Genomic DNA, 20,000 nt, shown 5'->3' with positions numbered 1-20,000 from the left:
CAATCTGTGGGCGTTGAGCCCACACATTTAGAGCCATTAGTCTTAGGGGCGGTCAAATATTGACCTGTGAAGTACTTTGAGACTGTAATGACATAAAACAGTCTCCAATGAAGTATCAAGATCATATAGTGTACAACTTAGCAAGACGCCATAACCCACAAACATTATTTCTATGATATTTTGCTGCATGTATGAGCAAGGCTTGCTGCCGCACTGGCTGAGGAGGGTTTCAGTAGAACTCGTACAAGTCGGTCAATACTGCTGCATTTTTAGAAGACCTGTTCACTATTTTAGCTCAGGGCGGCTTTTGGGGGGGCAGTGCTGGACTCCTTGATGTCTCACCGTGTGTTCATCTCTGTGCACCGGCTTCCCGATGGTTTGCTACGATGCAGTGCAACGCCTCGCCCCCCCGGCAATCAATGTGTCCGGGGAACCGCAGCTCAAATAACTGCTAAATAAAACATTTATAGTCTGACGTCTCTCTACTTTGACCCTCATTACGATGCCCTATTCTCCAGGTATGAGGTCAGTTTAACGTAAGGTGCGTCATTTCGCCACACAGAAGCAAAAAAAGCAAGTGATTGCAAATTCATCTGCAGTACTGGTGACATACAGACGCTGCGTGTTGCCACCTCTAGAGTCAGCAGAGTGGAAAATGCTAATCTCCAGTCCTCGACGGAAGTGTTATTCCCTGGTGTCAGTCCCTCTGAGGCAGGGGACAGGCTAACCTTTACAGCTACTAGAGCCAAGGCTTCTCACTCACTCACCGGGATTGCAGGCACACATAACGGTGAACGAACGTGCCCACATTTTGAAGCAAAGAATCCCCTTTGTGTCTTTTTCAAACTTGAATTATGTTCAAGTCAGTGTAGCTTAACTGTCCGAGCATAGCGAGAACATGGGAGAGTGGTTTGGATTCTCTCTGGGGCGGCAAGCATGATAAGATCATCATGTGCTCACGCTATAGTAAGATGCTTTTGCACAAAAGTGTCCAACAAAAGGCAGATGATAGTGTGTTCCCGCACAGCATATTCTGCGTTGGAACCCCAATGTCCTCAATCTACCACCTCTAAAGTTGCATTACATGAGGTGGAGGTGAAGGGGGGGGCAGCAGAGAGAAGACCTCCAACGCTTGCTAGGACACACACAGTGTCAGGTTGCTGACACTGTGTGTGTTTGATCCGGACTACAACCAGTCTAAAGGGTAGAGAGACCCAGAATTATGTGCCGATCACAGGACAGGGCGTGCACATGCACTATCACATGCTGTCACATACTGTGCTTGTGTGTGCCTGTGCGTGTGTGTGTGTGTGGATGTGTGTGTGTGTGTACAATGACAGCAGATGTCCTCACTCTGCAGGTTGTCCTATCCATCACTGTCACAGGCCGGCAGCACACAAATACACACACACTAGCACACCCACACACAAACATCTCCTAGAGATGAAGGAGTGCAAGCAGAAACACACCATGAATACCAAGAAGACAAAAAAAATGACTAGACATTAATATCCAAAGATGCTGCTTACCCTAGCCTATCCTACCCTAGCCTAGCGTAGTGGGCTCAAGCTCATCGAGGTCAGTGGAACACACACACACACACACTCTCTCTAAACCTTCATACAGTCCATATGTGATGCATGAAACCTTCTGCAAGGTTGACAACTGCTGCAGAGCGGATGAGACACAACATCCATCTTGCTTATTTGTGTGGAAGTGCTGTGCCAGAAAGCTAGACATTTATTTATTGTCAGGGTGATATGAAACCCCTCGCTATGCACACCCACACACACACCCAAACACAGATATATATGTTTAAAGGTCTGTGATATGAGTGTTGATGACACAACAACCTAGAGTCGAGGATATCGGCCAAACAAAGGGCACTTTAACGATGATTCGGGAATCATCGTTATAGTTCCGCCTGTGAATTGCTAGTGCCTGCCAACAGAGTTCCCAATCAATAAAAATTACCCGAATTACACTTTTTGTTATGAGCCAACTTCACTTTATAACACCACAAACAATGACACCAGATGCTTCGACAAAAAAATAATGGGATACCCAGTGAGTTTATTAAACCTGTTACTCTCTTCCCTAGGCTGTGTAGAGAAATCAGTTGCACTTCTTATTTTTAGTTTTTATTGTCGGCTAAAAAAAGACAGCCACTGATCAAAAAGGCTCGCCTGGTTTTCTGAAGGGCAATTGCCCAAGGGTGACCTCCAACACTTCTCTTCTGGGGCCAGATGCATTGTGGGAGGTCTCCGAGGCTGCTTATTCTGCTGTGACGTTTTGTCCCCCCCCCCCGCCAAGAACACTTTTCAAAAGCATAAAAACTAAAGAAAATAAAGTTGTCAAAATGCTAAAAGATTCATGACGATTTTAGTCTGCCATTTATTTTTAGTTTATACATTGGTTCGGAAGTATCTGAAGAACTCAAACACCTTCATTTAAAATGTCCCTCCAGGGGGAAATCCATCCCAGGACAATTTTCATATCAACCAAGGAAATGCTTTCATGACAACTTCTGTGTGGCAGAGAGACGCCGGTCCTGTGGCGGCCTCGGCACGAGGGTCATGTGACTCGACAGACAATATGCCTCTTCGGACCACAGGATGCCGACTATTATTAGGGCGTCCTCATAAATATTTTACAGTGTTCAACGGACAACCGAGATAGCACACACACACAGACACACACACACACACACATATATATACAGCTTACATATATCTATACATACAGCTTGTTCTGTATTTGTAATGCATAAATGCAACAAGCATTCCAAGAAAGACACATACACACACACACACACAAACACTGACATACACACACACACACACACACACACACACACACACTTGCATATACCCACAGCAAGATACAGATATCTACAAATATAAAAGTTATACTACTGCGGTCACTGTAGCATTGATTAACTGATTAATTCTGCAAAGATACCCATTAGCAAGGCACAAAACCAACCCTGCCAAGGTTATGGGTGAGAGCGGTGAGGTATATAATAGTCTGGCATGTTAAGAAGCCCATGCTAGGCTACGTGGGACATGCTATACTTAGGCTAACCTTTCTTTGCAATGGGGAAAGATATTTACACACAAATATAAATCATGGGTAGGGGTGGGCTAACATACTTCGCAGGCCCTTGAAGGACATGCGATGAGGATCAAAGACACAAACGCTCTAACTCGAACACAAATAATCACTCTTGTCGTGCATTGGCACACACACAGACACACACACACACACCCTGGCCAAACAGAACCACAACACAGGAATATGTTTACTTACACCCCGGCCAAAGGACAACATTAAAATACAGCATGTAAACTGTGTGTGTGTGAGGGGAAACACAATGAACAAGGGCTTGGAAATGGGACTGCAAGTCCAGTCAGAACAAACGAGTTGTCGGTTTGAATCCCTCATTGGTCGGTCTGAATCCCCCTTAAAGCATGGCCACAATCCTTCTGCGCTTTGCGTGCATTAGATTTAAAGTCACACCAGTTTAATTATTCACTTCATGCTTGTTCTGCTCATTTAACCCTTAACATCATTTAATATCAACGAATCTGTTTGGTTTAGAACTTGAAATAATTATTGTATTTTTATTGTCTTTTAGTGATGATGCCCTTCCTTTAAATGTTTGAAAATGGGATTACCGTATATGTAAATCACTCTGTCGTTAGAGTTTGAAGTGTACTACTGGTGTCGAAATCAAATCATATGAAACTATCATCATAACACTATCATAATAGCATACTTCTTACAAAACTTGCTTCACTTAAAGAGATCATAAGGGAGTGTCTTTCCTATCTATGTGAGCAATCTGTGGGCGTTGAATTCAGGAGCGATTACACATTTTGAGAAGAAGGGGAATTAATCAGATTTAGATGTTGGGAATGAAGACATGCGTGTGTAAACAACCTATATCCTGCAAACTCAAATCAAACTTGCTCTCAAATCACGCACACACACACACACACACAGACACATACACACACACACACACACACACACACACACACACACACAGGAGAGCCAATCACCTCATGTCCTTGAGAATCGTGAGGGATGTCTCTGACACATAATCACTGAGGCTGCTCCCTGTATCATCACACACACACGTACACATACACAAGTGCAAACTTCGATTGCCTTTTCTGCTCAAAATACACCTGCACAGTTGCAATGGCAGAGACACACGCACGCTCATGCATCAATATGCATGAGCGTGGACACACCTGGTCGCACAAGGAGGGACAAACACGGGAACAAATCGATACGCGCATAATCGCCCAGGGAGCTTTGCTTTCTTTTGAGTCACACTCACGTCGTGCACGCACATACACACACAGGTGCAAAGACACGAGCATGTGCACTAAAGTGCTCTCGCAGAGAGACACACACACTGTTTATTTTAAGTAGTTAGTTACAAAAGGCACAAACAACTGATAAGCATTTAGCAAATTTATGCGTCTCTAAATCTCTGCATTTCCTCTCCAAGTGGATGACATTTAGTTAGATCCATTAGAGAGATGGGGCGGAATGTTGCTGAATCTCACACTCACTCTTTCTCCTCACTTGCCCTTTGCCGTATCTCTTGGCCTAGGTCATGCTCTTTCTATGGCCTTTCTCTGATCCATCGTTAGGCTGAACAAGGATGGTTGGGTCTCTCTCTCTCTCTCTCTCTCTCTCTCTCTCTCTCTCTCTCTCTCTCTCTCTCTCTCTCTCTCTCTCTCTCTCTCTCTCTCTCTCTCTCTCTCTCTCTCTCTCTCTCTCTCTCTCTCTCTCTCTCTCTCTCTCTCTCTCTCTCTCTCTCTCTCTCTCTCTCTCTCTCTCAGCAGCTTGTGCTAATTTAACCTTTGACCTAAGAACCATAGCCAATTACATTAGGTATTCTATCTTAAGGCCGTTTTAGCTTTTACCATTTAGCTCAGGAAAATGATCATCAGTATAATTCTTGTGTGGTTTGTTTGATTTTGTGTATGTACGTCTAATTTTGAACACACTATATTAGAGTGAGAACAATCAGTATATTGATGATTTAAGCATTTAGAGCCATGAACTTTAGCATGCTTATCAACTAAATGCATTCAGGTCATGCTGGCCGACCAGTTTAGATTGATGACCAATGACTACAAAACAACCTGACTTTAAAAGAAAATAATCTGTTTTTGTGGATGAAAGGATATAGATATAGTAGCCTGGCTATTACCAGACCTAGCCAATCGTAGATCGCAAGTTGGTCTGGGGAAGCTGCTGTCATTTTCTTCAGCACCAGAGGCGTGATCAACGGGCCTAGTCCAACTGACTCTGTACACGATTGGCTGCTTGCCGTAACTTCCCTGTCGTCATTGTGTTAAACCAGCCAATAGCGCGCCAAGGGGATAAGCCAGCTCGGTGATTGGCTCCCCTCCCGCAAAAACGTATCGGAAGCAGAAAGAAATGTATTGCTCTTCCCCAGACCCTTGTGCACGGTGAACTCAATTCGCCGGAAAAAAGGGCGGGGCTACCCAGACTAAGGATATAGGCTGAGTTATTAAAAAAAAAACTAAGGCAACCATATACAATAAAGATGAAATGTGAAGTGAAAAGGGAACACAATCTTCCACTACTTCTAAGCAAGTCAGCCTGCCATTTGATTAACTTTAACACCCCACAACTAGCTGTAAGCTAATGGTAGGACAGTTGGGCAGCTTAACTCAATGTGAGGAGATAACCAGGAATTAGCAGGAGCTTATTGACCACACGCACACGCACACACGCACACACACACACACACACACACACACACACACACACACACACACACACACACACACACTTTGTCCCTAGCCAGAGAGTTAGTCTGTTTTACACTTTGAGTTTCCATACACTGATTCAACTAGATGTTCGAGATACAAAGGAAACGTGTAGATGTGTAGAATGTTATCATCCCAAGTGAAATATGTATGATTATCTTAGAAAAACAAAATATATAAAACCTCTGAAGAAAATACAATGTAAAAAGAATCGAATGGACACAAAAAAATAAAAGAATAACGAATTTTGAAGGACAGGAAGTGAGTATTATAGATGGTGCTCTTCATTTGAACTTTACATTGTGAGTGTGTGCTCTGTGTGTGTGTGTGTGTGTGTGTGTGTGTGTGTGCACGTGCATGTGTGTGCACGTGGGTGTGTGTGTGCAGCTGTGTTGAATATATAAAATGGTGTACGTTCATCAGTCCAGTGGGCTTTGAACTTCAAAAGACTTGCTTCATTTTGAATCACGCACACACACACAGAAGTAAAAACACACACACACCCAAACACACTCCCTCGAATAAAACGTTTCCCAGCACACAACCCTACCCCCCTGACACACACACACACAGATTTATGTTCAACATTGTCCATGGACAAGGCCTGTTTGATTATGGTTTGTAAGTTGTTGTTGGTTTGTTGGTGTTGGTTTGTGTAGTCATAGATCGCTAGCACCACCCTTTTCAAAGCCATAATCCGTTTATTGCTTAGTCACTCATCAGAAGATGTTGATGATGGTTTGGGTTAATAACAAAATATTAGAGCCCACTGCTGGAAAGCAGAATATTTGTTGTCTCAGTTTCAGTTATAAAAACCACCCTTTGTTTATCTTTCTGCTATATCTGACCCCAGAAAGGCAATAGTAATAACAATGGTTCTGAATGCTCCTACCAATTAGTTTATTAGTTGATGCTTGACAGTCTGAGCTCAATCCATTGCACTGTGCGGTAGAGTTCATGCTTGGCTGGGATAGTGCTGGTTGTTTTTCATATTAATGTGTTGGTCCAATATACAACTCGAATACTTCTGCATGAATTATATACCCCCCGCCCCCCCCCCCCCCCCCCCCCCCCCCCCCCCCCCCCCCCCCCCCCCCCCCCATCTCTTTTTCGCAGGCGCGCGCGCACACACACACACACACACACACACACACACACACACACACACACACACAGCTAGTTAGCTTGGAATAGGTAACAATAAATAACGCTGGCTTGGACATTTCATCTCATGTGTGACCTTGTGTCCATGTGGGGAGCGGACGTTTATGTTGGGTGACAAACATAAGTGACCTTCACACAAACACTGGTACACCTATTCCATTACTTTTTAACCCCTATTCACCTGACACACACACACACACACACACACACACACACACACACACACACACACACACACACACACACACACACACACACACACACACACACACACACACACACACACACACCTCAAAGGCAAGATGCCATGTAAGCATTGTTGTTCCGGGAATGACATGGAAAATCACTGAGCGCGTTTGTGTGTGTGCATATCTGTGTAAGTATGGGTGCTTGCTTGCGTGTGTGTGTGTGTGTGATTTGGAGATGGGAGTCAAAAAAACTGTCGGTAAGATAAAACTGGCAAAAGAAATAGATAAGGTAAAGAGAAAAAGCATTGGACAGTGTAGGAGTTGTAGAGAGATAGAGAGAGAGAGTGATAGAGAGATTGTGAAAGTAAAGGACTTTGTGCTTGCTTTGATGATGTCATCAACGTACGTTACAGAAATGGACTGGTTGACCCCTGGAGGCCTGTGATTGGCTGGAAGGTAGGGCAAGTACCGGCAGAGGGTGTGTGTGTGTGCGTGTGTATGTTTGTGTGTAATGCGTTGCTCTTTCATGGGAGCGTATTGAGAAATTTGGAAATGATTCAATCACAATGCAAGGTCTTATTCTTTCCCAATACTGATCAAGTCATCGAATACCCGCTCAAACCAACACCCTAGCAGTGTTCAGTGGAACAGTATTCACCACCCTCAGCGGTCGGTTGAGAAGTGGGCGGGGCTGGCCGGACACTGTGTCCAGCGTGCAAGCTTATTGGTCAACAACATGCTATCTAGGACCGCCCGTGGTCACGATACCTCGGAGGGTCAAGTGTTCAAGAATGTCCCACTCTGCACGCGCCCGGGCTAGAGAGGGCTCCCCTTAATCAACTCACATTATCGCACACACACACATACATAAACACACAGATTAGTTGTCTATCAGTCTCTGTCTCTCTGCCTTGGTCCGTCTGTCTGTCAGTCTATCATAGGAGGGCTTAGGTGAGCCAAGCAGGGAGTATCCAACCTTTACTCTGGGTCTCGGATTCAGGGCCGAATCCCACTGAAAGGCCAGACACATACTGACATTTATTCACACTAGGGTTAGGAGATATTATTAGACACATATTGTATATAATGAAATAACATTGTTTGAAAATATGGGATCCATTAAGAGCAAGAAAACTAACCGTTACTCAGAGAGAGAGAGAGAGAGAGAGAGAGACACTCAAAGACGATATTGACAATCTATAGGTGTTTTTCCAGTGCCAATAAAGCTTTCTCAATTTAATTGAATGAGCGAAATAGAGAGATAGGGATAGGAAGAAAAGATGCTGAGAGAGGGAAACATGGGGAGAGAGATACAAATAGAGAGAGCGAGAAGGAGTACATTAAAAGTGAAAAGGGATGCATTTGAATTGAGGTCAGCCTGCCAAGAAAAGCACAAAAACTAAAAAAAAAATCAAGAGAACATGAAAGAACGAGAGCACAGCTCACACACACAGAGAGAGAGAGAGAGAGAGAGAGAGAGAGAGAGAGAGAGAGAGAGAGAGAGAGAGAGAGAGAGAGAGAGAGAGAGAGAGAGAGAGAGAGAGAGAGAGAGAGAGAGAGAGAGAGAGAGAGAGAGAGAGAGAGAGAGAGACAGAGAGAGAGAGAGATGGACAGAGAGAGAATGAGAGACATGGACAGAGAGAGAGAGAGAGAGAGAGAGAGAGAGAGAGTGAGAGAGATGGACAGAGAGAGAATGAGAGACATGGACAGAGAGAGAGAGAGAGAGAGAGAGAGACTTAGAGGCTCCAGCAGGTTTGACACGGAGCGGATGTGAAGAAGTGTGTCCAGATTGTTGATGATGTAGCGGGTAGCAGAGAGAGGCTGTCCACACACACAAACACACACTGAGAAGCACACAGACACACACACACACACACACACACACACCTAGAGACTACCACTACATGCAGTACTGAATGACTACTGATATCATTAATAAAATATGAATATTACCAAAGTTAAGAGTACTCAATGTAAACAGTATGCAGCACTCTACACAAAGTGAGAAAAAAGTATTATTATTCTTTATTCTCACTTCATAAGTCTAATACTGTAACAAATACACTATTGTAGTTTACTAGTTTACTGTAGTTTACTGTATGTAGTTTACTGTATGTAAACTACATCAGATAGATACACAATAACTGTCGCAGTTCTCCGGTACCTTCGTGCGACGTGCAGTACCGAGCCAAGAGCCCTGTACTTGTGTTTTGAATATGTGTCAAGGCTTGTAGTGAAAGGGGGAACCTGAATCTCTGAAAGAGATTTCAGATCAAACATAGCAGGAAGGAGAACTGTCCTGGTGCCTAACAGACGGTTAATTAGCTTCTCTACAAATCAGAGGAACCTCATTAGTCTAACCAGTAGAACGACACAGAGGAATTACACTAAACTGGGATTTCTGTGCTCTTCACCCACAACGATGTAAACAACACCCAGACACACGTGCATATACTTGCCACCTTGCACACACCCACATTCTACCGCAACGTTTGCCAAGATATTTAGACACATGTATTGCTCTCCCTACACGCATCTATGCACACACACACACACATATGCGTGACGACGGTACATGTGTTTATTCCTGCATTGCATCATGGCCATGTTTGTAATTGTAAGGAGTGAAAATAGAAAAAGTGGGAGCGGATAAAGAAGGAGAAGGTGGCAGAAAAGAGAGAGGTGGAATGGGCTGCATACTTACAGTATTAGCCAGGCTCTGTGTGTGTGTGTGTGTGTGTGTGTGTGTGTGTGTGTGTGTGTGTGTGTGTGTGTGTGTGTGTGTGTGTGTGTGTGTGTGTGTGTGTGTGTGTGTGTGTGTGTGTGTGTGTGTGTCAAGCTTCCGTAGTCATGGTGGTATGGTGCTCTACAGTCACGCAAGGCAGAGTCCAACAGAAAATAGGTCAATGAGGGAGCGTTAGACAGGGAGAGAGAGAGAGAGACAGAGAGAGAGAGAGAGAGAGAGCAAGAGAGAGAGCTCAAATTAGGAAAAATTAAAGGGAATAGAATTGCAAAAAAAGGAAGGATGAGAAATTGAGGCAGAGAGATAACGATTGTGAAAGAGACCACCAAGGATGAGCAATCAAAGAGGGAAGAGAGAGTGGTAATTAAAACATTGAGAACGAAGTTAAACAGACAGCCAGCCATCCAACTAATCAGTCAACTAACCAACACACAAACCAATCAGGAAGCCAAGCCAATATACCAGCAAGCCAAAAAACGCAACGGAAAAAGACTAGACTCAATCTAGAAGCACGTGTGTGTGTGTGTGTGTGTGTGTGTGTGTGTGTGTGTGTGTGTGTGTGTGTGTGTGTGTGTGTGTGTGTGTGTGTGTGTGTGTGTGTGTGTGTGTGTGTGTGTGTGTGTGTCTGTGTGTAACCCCAATACAATATACAATCCCAAAGGATGTTTGGGGAGGAATCATACACACTCACACCCCCCCCACACACACACACACACACACAACCCACCCCACACACACACAAGTAGATGGAAAATTCCTCTCCCACTGTGTACAGGTAAGGGCTTGCTGGGAGCTTTGTGGCCCTGGATGACTCACACACACACACACACACACACACACACACACACACACACACACACACACACACACACACACACACACACACACACACACACACACACACACACACACACACACACACACACACCTTGGCTCTTGTCAACACTGGTAGCAACGTAATATTTTGGAACAGAAGGAGACATCATAAACAAGGCCTGTTTGGTTAATTAATTTCTCATTACTCTTGATACATATTGAGGATATAAGGAGAAGAAGCCTTCGTTTAGAGTGAACACCATCGTAGTTTGTGATTGGTCGGTGATCTCAATCCGGTGTCCTGCCTCACTATGCATGCTCAGGGATTAAACATCTCTCTATCAAATATCAACCTTTCATCTAGTAGATATAATTTGATCTGGTACTCAAATGTTTGCAGACTTACATTTAGCAAATGTGTCTGTTATATCATTGTGCTGTCAAAGTAAATACAAAAACTTGATGTAACCGGCGTAACCGCTCAAAATACCACATACCCTAAAACTGTCGGAATCTCTTAAAGAAAAAGGAGGGAGCTGAACCGTGTGACCGTCATAAACTGAGATTCTACACAGCCTGATACATGCGCACACACAAGCACACACACACGCCCCCACCGACCTCAGGCTTATCCCTATCCCAGTAAAGAATCACTCGTAATCAAACACTGTAATCCTCCTGGATTATTTCAGAATAGTATAACACACAGAAACGCATGCATGCACACACATGTTCAAATGTGAGTGCATGGGTCTTCTATTCGTAAGAGAAGGCGCCTACCAGAAAGCCCAAACTGTGGCTTTGTCCTGTGTGTGTGTGTGTGTGTGTGTGTGTGTGTGTGTGTGTGTGTGTGTGTGTGTGTGTGTGTGTGTGTGTGTGTGTGTGTGTGTGTGTGTGTGTGTGTGTGTGTGTGTGTGTGCATAGGTATATGTGAATGTGAATGAGTATCTGTGTGTTTGTCAACAGAGTGATGATGTACAGACTCCCTGGATGCACGCCCACTTCCAGTGGCCAGACATTATCACCAGCCCGATCAACACGCAATCCAGTAACCTGCCAAGAGCAACACACACACACACACACACATACACAATACTCACACTCACTCACGAGTCACGACACTGAGCGAAGCCTCTTCCTCTTGTCTATTGCTGGGTCTAAACAGTGTTGACCTATGCCTGCCAAGATATTATCTCGTACAACACCTATAAAATAGTAGTATTGTTTTATTCATCATTGATCAAACAGCTGTTGACTATAAGCATATGACCTTTTGTTTTTGTGTGTTTATTAAATGTGTAAAATAGTGCAAGTATGTGTCTATAGAATGCTTGGCATGAGTAGCGCCCGCGCGAGTGCGTGCGCGCGTGTGTGAAGTGCATGTTAGTGCTGCACGATTTGGTGAAAAAGTCATATTGTGATTATTGTGGACAATATTGCGATTGCGATATAATAAACAAATGGTGTCATGAGTCTACTTGCTTGGTTATCAAGGAAAATGCACAGATTACTGATAATTTATTATTAAATCGCAGCCTTTTGCGGTTATACAATTGCAAAGGCTGATATCGCGATGGCGATTCGATTGATCGTGCAGCACTAGTGTATGTGTTGTGTAGTGTGTTTGTTTTGTTTTGTGTATATGTTGTGTGTATGTGTCACATGACAAATGGGCCCTTACAAGTGTTGACAGTATCAATACAGCAACAGAGATGCTTTAATGAATACAAATCATGAGCAAAGGTTAGCTAAGGACAACTTCACTCCCCCAACACCACACACACACACACACACACACACACACACACACACACACACACACAGTCACACACACACACACACACACACACACACACACACACACACACACACACACACACACACACACACACACACACACACACACACACACACACACACACACACACACACACACAAACGCACACGTGCGCAAACACACGTATATACACTGTCACCACATCCTCCTCGAATGATTGAATTCTCAGCTGATAAAAGACACACATCTGAGAAAGCAAACACACACACAGTCATTCATTTATTTAACCTTAAATCTGATTAATATTTTTTTGTGTTTTTTTGAATTCAGACGTGAGCCAGGAAAGGTGGTGGGGAATCTGTATGCAAAGCAGGCTCTCCTGCTCTCTCCACTGCAGCAAGGCATGCTGGGAAAATTAAACAGCAGTTACACAACCTAATGCTACAGACTAGAGTTCTGCATATTCACCATCACCACACTGGCCAACCTCTTTGGATCCTCCCCCAGAAAATGATCACCGACTTAATGTCCTGAAGTGAATATTGAAAGGTGTGAATCACAAAATGAGAAGTAGACAGAACATTTGCTTTAAGGAAAAATGTATTACCAAAAATATGAATATATATTTATGTATTTATCCGCAAATTCCATGGAATATATACTATACAGTAGGCTATACTGTATTCATAAAAGAAATCATCCTTATGCATTCAACATAAATCCATGTAATATATAAATCCGATACTTTTCTGTTTCTTTTTCTTGAAAATGCAGCGTTTTATCCCTCTGTTCATTGCCTTATGACTCTGACCTCTGACCCCCAGAGGGTTGCGGTGTGATGTGTCAAGAAGGCTGAAGGAATAGCGGTTGTTGAAGGGTCACACTTGACAGACATGTGTTTAATAGAAGCGTATTAATCATTTAATAACGCAGTCCCGCCATCAATGACCAGCACTTTATTAAATGGTCGTAGCAACGGCCCCTCGTGTGAGCAAACAGCCTGATGTAGCAGATGAGGAATCACCGTGCAATTAATTATTGAGAGCTCTCTTACCTACCGTTGCCCAAATACACATGTATGCGCTTGCGCACGCACACACACACACACACACACACACACACACACACACACACACACACACACACACACACACACACACACACACACACACACACACACACACACACACACACACACACACACACACACCCGAGTGCTGATCCTTTGAGCCGGATGTTTCGATCTCAGGGGTTATGCGGAGGAACAAGCCATATTCGCAGCACGCTCTCTGCCACTAACACACACACACACACACACCCTACACACCCTAACCCTACACACACAGCAGTGAGGAGAGGGCAGTAACTCGCACGACGCCATCACTGAAAGTTATCCTAATTCCCCATCTTAACATTACAGATATTCACACCAGAACAAAATGTGTTGCCGCGTTCCGTGGCTGTGCGTTGCATTGATTCACTACGTTGCCCTTCAGTCCGTATCAAGGGAACCAGGGGGGACGCCGTGGAGCCTGAGTGAACGTGCATGTGCCCGTCCGTGCACTCATCCATATGGATGGAGGGACGCTGTGCACGATGGCATGAAGGTAAAGGAGAGCTTTTGCCTGTCTGTCATATCAGATAAGATCGCTGATTATGTGGGGTTGTGTGACATCTATCATCCCTGAGAAAACGATGTTGAAAACAAAAGATGGCTCATGCTATAGAAGTCAGGAAAATCATTCAGAACTATCTTTGTGTGCGCGTATGTATGCATGTATAGCATGTATTTATGGATGGATGGATGGATGGATGGGGGTGTGTGTGTGTGTGTGTGTGTGTGTGTGTGTGTGTGTGTGTGTGTGTGTGTGTGTGTGTGTGTGTGTGTGTGTGTGTGTGTGTGTGTGTGTGTGTGTGTGTGTGTAAGCAGGGCCAGTGAGTCAGAATGAGACAGCAAGCAAGCCGAACACATAACACTGCAGTATTTCACATCACGACACAGAGAGAGCAGAGAGGAGAGGGGAGGAGAGAGGGAGAGAGAGAGGAGAAGAGAAAGAGGCGAGAGAGGATCAGAGGAGAAAGGAAGAGAGGAGAGAAGAGAAACATTGCAGTTGCTGACTGTTTAGCTGACTGCCTGCTATTTAAAGGCAGACTAGAAGATCACTGGTATGTGTGTGTGTGTGTGTGCGTGCGTGCTTGTGCGTGTGTCCAACAAACAGCTAGACCGATCGTGAATTGAAATGCAGGACTTTTCAAACGAAGGGGTCGATGTGAATATAATGCTAGGGATAGAGGTAAAGATTGTTTACGCACCGCAACGTAGGTAGACAGACCGGCAGCTAAACACACACACCCCTTTGGGGGTGATGGCCCAAATGCAACTTCATCATCCATCTTACTGTCCATGTGTCTATCTGTTCATCTATCTGTCCATCCGTCTGTCTCTCTAGTCTCTCTCTCTCTAGTTTCTACCAATGGCAACTCAAGATCCGGCCTAGGAATTACCATGTGGCTTCTTCTGGAAATCTAGCCTAATACTAGCACCTGATAGGCCGGTCTCACAGAAGTCACACATGCACACGCACACACACACACACACACACACACACACACAGGCATGGTATCAGGCGTCCAGGCTTAGGGAGTTGACTGACAGAAGGAAGCAGCTAGCTAGTATACAGTGTCACTAATCAGTCTCTGCGTGCATTAGCTAGGTTAGCCCTTCCCCAAACTGAACTAGCAGGACACCTTTTTAAAACTATAAAAACTGTCTATGTACTTCTGTGGTTGTGTCAGCATTATATGTACTCTTTTTTTCTTGCTGTGACTCAAAGCACTAGTCTGCTTTACAAACAGTCAGTTTCACAGAGACAATCTCAACCGGTAACGACCCAAAGCAGATAGTGTCACAGGGAGCTACCCAACATAGACACTCGGTGACCTAGTGATTATGAGAAATAAATAAGCAAGTAGAACTTTAATTTGCTCCAAATTGTTAAATACAAATCTACATGCTAAATAAAGAAACAATAGTGCTATAGAAAGGTGGTGCATGTATAACATTTCATTAAACTAATTTGAATCAGATAAAACACATTTTTTTGTGAAATCATATCTCATCACTTTAATCTTACTGTATCTTAACATATGGCAGAGTGGAAAATAGTCAAGAGCGAGAGGGAAGAGAGTCACATGCTTCCTAGGGGAGGAGGGCCGCTTGTCATCTACGTCAGTGCCTCTTCCCCCCCCCCCCCCCCTCACTACTACGCACAGCGGAACGTGGTCACATGACTGCAGCAGCAGCGAGCCCCTTCTGTAACTCCAGTCACGAGGATAGAGTAGTATTACAATGAGAGAGAGAGAGAGAGAGAGAGAGAGAGAGAGAGAGAGAGAGAGAGAGAGAGAGAGAGAGAGAGAGAGAGAGAGAGAGAGAGAGGGAATGTAGATACCACAAAAAGTGCATATCAGCCTAATAACCCCATGTAAATATTAACATGGCTTTTATAAAATAGATAACCCGGCCCAGTTTGGTAATGACTTTCTTTGAAGAGAAAGGAAGAAAGAGAGAGAGAGAGAGAGAGAGAGAGAGAGAGAGAGAGAGAGAGAGAGAGAGAGAGAGAGAGAGAGACGCGCTCTGGTCAAACATATAGTAGGCTATCCAGAGTACCGACACGACCTGTCAAAATGTTATATGCATAGCTCATACACGTCAATATTTCCCGGTGGGAACTTTGCCCCTTTGGGGAACAGTTTTGAGGATGGTGGTGAATTACCATGCCTTGTGGCATCATCATTTGCGATGATCGTTTCAGATTCCCCTCCTCGGTCGGTGAAGTACTACTTCGTTATTCACGCTTATTTAAACAGGAATTTTCGCAGCAGCGTTTACGTGAGATGGTGTCCGCACGTGACTGCTGCGAATTATAAATAACCGATGGCGACAGCGGGTCCAACGAGCACAGCCACACTCCATGCACGCATAGACTCGAACGCACAAACAAACAACACCAAATTAATGAATCTGCATAGGTGACAATAAGCTCCCGTTTGAAAGTGAAATCGTTGGGACTATTTAAAAAAAAAAAAAAATCATTGCTGCATAAACGCACGGATCGTTCATGTGATGTGTGAATATGTGTTTACGGCCGTTTCTCGGCTGAAGGCTTTGAAGATCATTTGCGAGTCGATCCCGTTTTAAACCAATCAAGTGAACAGCAGTTCAACTGTCACTCCACCACGAGCCTACTACTCAACGCCGGACTGTGCCTGCAGCACACTTGGCTGCTACGTAACGACCTCGTCTGGTGGCGATTACGCAATCGATTACAAAAGGTAAATCGCGTGAAGTTTCCACGCCTAGACCAAATCATTGACTAGATCTCACCCGTACTCTATCCCTCTGTTGTGGACATGTGGGAGATGTCCTCTTTGATACCTGATCAATTGGGTTCGACATTGTATCTGGGAGTTAAACTTTGAGACCTGGAGGGATCGAATGACTCCCCGGTGTGTCGCCTCCTCTCCTTACCTAAGCCCCGCATGCCGTATGGTTGCAAGCGGCTTACTCTGAGTGGAAATCCACCGGGTGGATAAATTACACCACCTCACCTAGTGTCTGAAACGGGGCAGTATGCATAAACCATCCGCCGTCGTCCGCTTCAAAATACCCCCATCGCTGAAAGGTCGATAGCCCAAAAGCCTACTGCAGCAAAGCACGACGCAACTAAGCTATGTTCCTTGCACTTAACACAAACAGCCCAATGAGAAAATCATATTTTTTGACAGTTGTCCAGCCCCTATAACTTCCACAGTCCACACCACTCCACGTGCCGGTAACTGCGGTCCACGCAAGCACGGCATACAAACTTCCTCCGATAGCGCCAAAAGTTTTAAATCCTCTCCTTTGCATAGTAAATCAACCCAACTGACACACAGCGAAAGCCCCCGGGGTTAACGCCACGAAGTGTGTGTGTATTCGTTATATTTTCGTTTGAACACGTTGCCACACCAGGCATGCTGATGACAATTCCTCCAGAGGTCCACGTGAAAGCCAGACGTCAAGACACAGCGGTGGAGCTCAACGCACCGGCTCTGAGATGCTGCCGACAGCCGCTCGCAAGCCCGCGTTAAACCATTGATCACCGGCGGCACGGCGGTAACGTACAAAAAACGAATACCGCCACGGATAGCCCAAGACCCACTCTTGTGAAAAGACGTAAATTCTTACCTGACTGTCAGAGTTTTCTGTCAAGTAATTGAAGACAAAGGAAGAGAGTTCCTCATCTAATAGTGAAGCGCAGTCCGCCATCTTCCTCTCATGAATGAGAGCCGGGGAGTCAGAGTCTGGAGTATAGCAGGGGAGCGGTTGGCGGAGTACCCGCGGAGGCCAGCAGAGGACGCCGCGACGCTCAGCTCAACATCACCACAACCACCGCAACCCCCCCAAAACACACACACGTAACAGTGATTACTACCTGTACTAGCGTGTTATTGTTTCATCATAGCCTGAAGTATGAAAAGTATGTAACCAGGCGAAAGGAAGAGAGAGATTTGTTAGAAAAAAACAAGGAACCGGCTACTTTAAATGTTTGACGCAGCTTAGCCTTTATTATTTATGAAGACACACAGACTTGTAGTTATGAGGGATGGACAGATTGGGTGCGGTGGTGGTCTGGCAATAAAAAAAAAAGAAAAACGAATCTCCAATCAAATATTCTAATTAAAACCATAACAATCTGTACCCCCAGAAGTTTGTCAAATGTGGAATTTACACTGTCACAAACAATCAATGAAATGCCATAGCTGTGAAATGTCAGTTGCTTATTTCACCTCAAAGTGTATTTAGTTGAGCCAAACCTCCCGAAAAGTAGAAAGCTAGCCTATTGGCTCAAGTGCACACAGGCAGCACTCAGAATAAACTGCTTGCCTAGTTAACCGACAACCGTTTGAACCACTAAATCTCTCTTTTAAGTCTAATATTAACCAGACCGTGACTCGTTGACGTCTGTTAATAATAGACCTGCTTAGAGTCAGGTGGCTAGCACACAGGCTAACACCTAAGCATGTACACACACACACACGCACACACACACACACGCACGCACGCACGCACACACAAACACAATGTCATCGATGACAAAACAAAACGCACGCACAAAATACACATCCAATGCAGCTATACAACCAGACACACACACACACACACATGTGCACACGTGTGGTGCAGTGCAGTAGGGGCCTGTGGTGTGGCAATATGAGGGCTTCTCTGTCTGCTGCAGGTGTGAGCGTCTGTACCAGGCCGTCCGTGCACAAGTGTCTGTGCACAGCATGGACAGTAATAATAGACCTCAGCATGTCTTTGAAGGGCTGCCTGACAACTCTGACCTTAATACCCGCTGTGTGTGTGTGTGTGTGTGTGTGTGTGTGTGTGTGTGTGTGTGTGTGTGTGTGTGTGTGTGTGTGTTGTGTGTGTGTGGTGTGTATCTGTATGTGTGCGTGCGTGCACCTGCGTGGCAGACTGACTGAGGGTGTGCACGTGTGACAGTGTGAGTATCTGCTTGTACCTGCGTGTGCATGTGTGAGACAGAGAGCCTGAGAGTTTGAATGTGTCGCTGTGGTTTGTAGTGAGCGTGTGTTTTTGTGCATGTGTGTGTGTGTGTGTCGCAGAGAGCCTATGTTTGCTTGGGAGGGTGTGGGTGAAAGGAGTGTGTTTCTTAGAGAGAGAGAGAGAGAGAGAGAGAGAAAATCTGCATGTTGATCTACATCCACATGTGTTATGTGTGTGCCAGAATTTGTGTGTGTGTGTGCGAGCGCGTGTGTGTTGGAATATGTGAGTGAGTGTGTGCATGCATGTGTGTGTATGACTATGTCTGTGTGTTATTAGAATAATAGGATTGCTATTTCTGACTATTGTTTGCCCAGATACACATTATTAAATGTCCTTAAATGATACATTATCTGGCCTGTGTCAACTCATTCGTTGCACGATATTACCTGTTCTCAAAGGTAGTGAAGCATTCGATGTAGTTATTAAAACATTAAGCCATGAGGCTTAGTTAATAATTAAGCTACGCAGGGAGCAGAATCCTTAGACCTGGTAATGTTAGCAACTCACTAAACACTAGTATTGCCTTAACATAGTTTAATAACGCATCACACAGGGAGGGAGTCCAGCCACAACTCCTCTCGTTGGTCAAAGTGAGGTCAAACACACTATCAAATCAAGTCAATCCCCATTTTAAAAGATATGCATCTGAGGGGATTTATAACCGACTAATAACCACAATTCTACTCCTAATCTCAAACAAGGCAACATTATCCAAAGATTTTCTCCCTCAAGGCAAGCACCAACACAGCCAGAGCAGCACTCAAGGTACAAAGGTTCAAGAGGTCCGTTCTAACTCAACTAGTGAAGCTTGTCGTGAACACTGCCAGTGCAAGTGGTTTGATTCTCAATGTTATACACTCAATGTATTGTAAGACGATCCGGAAGA

General features: G+C 44.6%; 1 protein-coding gene across 1 annotated transcript in view; it reads right to left on the bottom strand.

The window, feature by feature from the left end:
• The window catches only part of ppargc1b (peroxisome proliferator-activated receptor gamma, coactivator 1 beta), a 63,879-nt gene extending 46,040 nt beyond the window's left edge, over positions 1–17,839 (bottom strand). The window contains exon 1 of the mRNA XM_056600210.1: positions 17,735–17,839. Coding sequence (XP_056456185.1) covers positions 17,735–17,815 — 81 coding nt within the window. The 5' untranslated portion in view covers positions 17,816–17,839. The remainder of the gene's footprint in view (positions 1–17,734) is intronic.
• Between the last annotated feature and the right edge of the window lie 2,161 nt (positions 17,840–20,000).

The sequence above is a fragment of the Gadus chalcogrammus genome, chromosome 10, assembly GCF_026213295.1.
Source record: "Gadus chalcogrammus isolate NIFS_2021 chromosome 10, NIFS_Gcha_1.0, whole genome shotgun sequence".
NCBI lineage: Eukaryota > Metazoa > Chordata > Actinopteri > Gadiformes > Gadidae > Gadus > Gadus chalcogrammus.
Note: the sequence above shows the minus strand (reverse complement) of the source record. Positions and strands in the feature narration are given on the sequence as shown.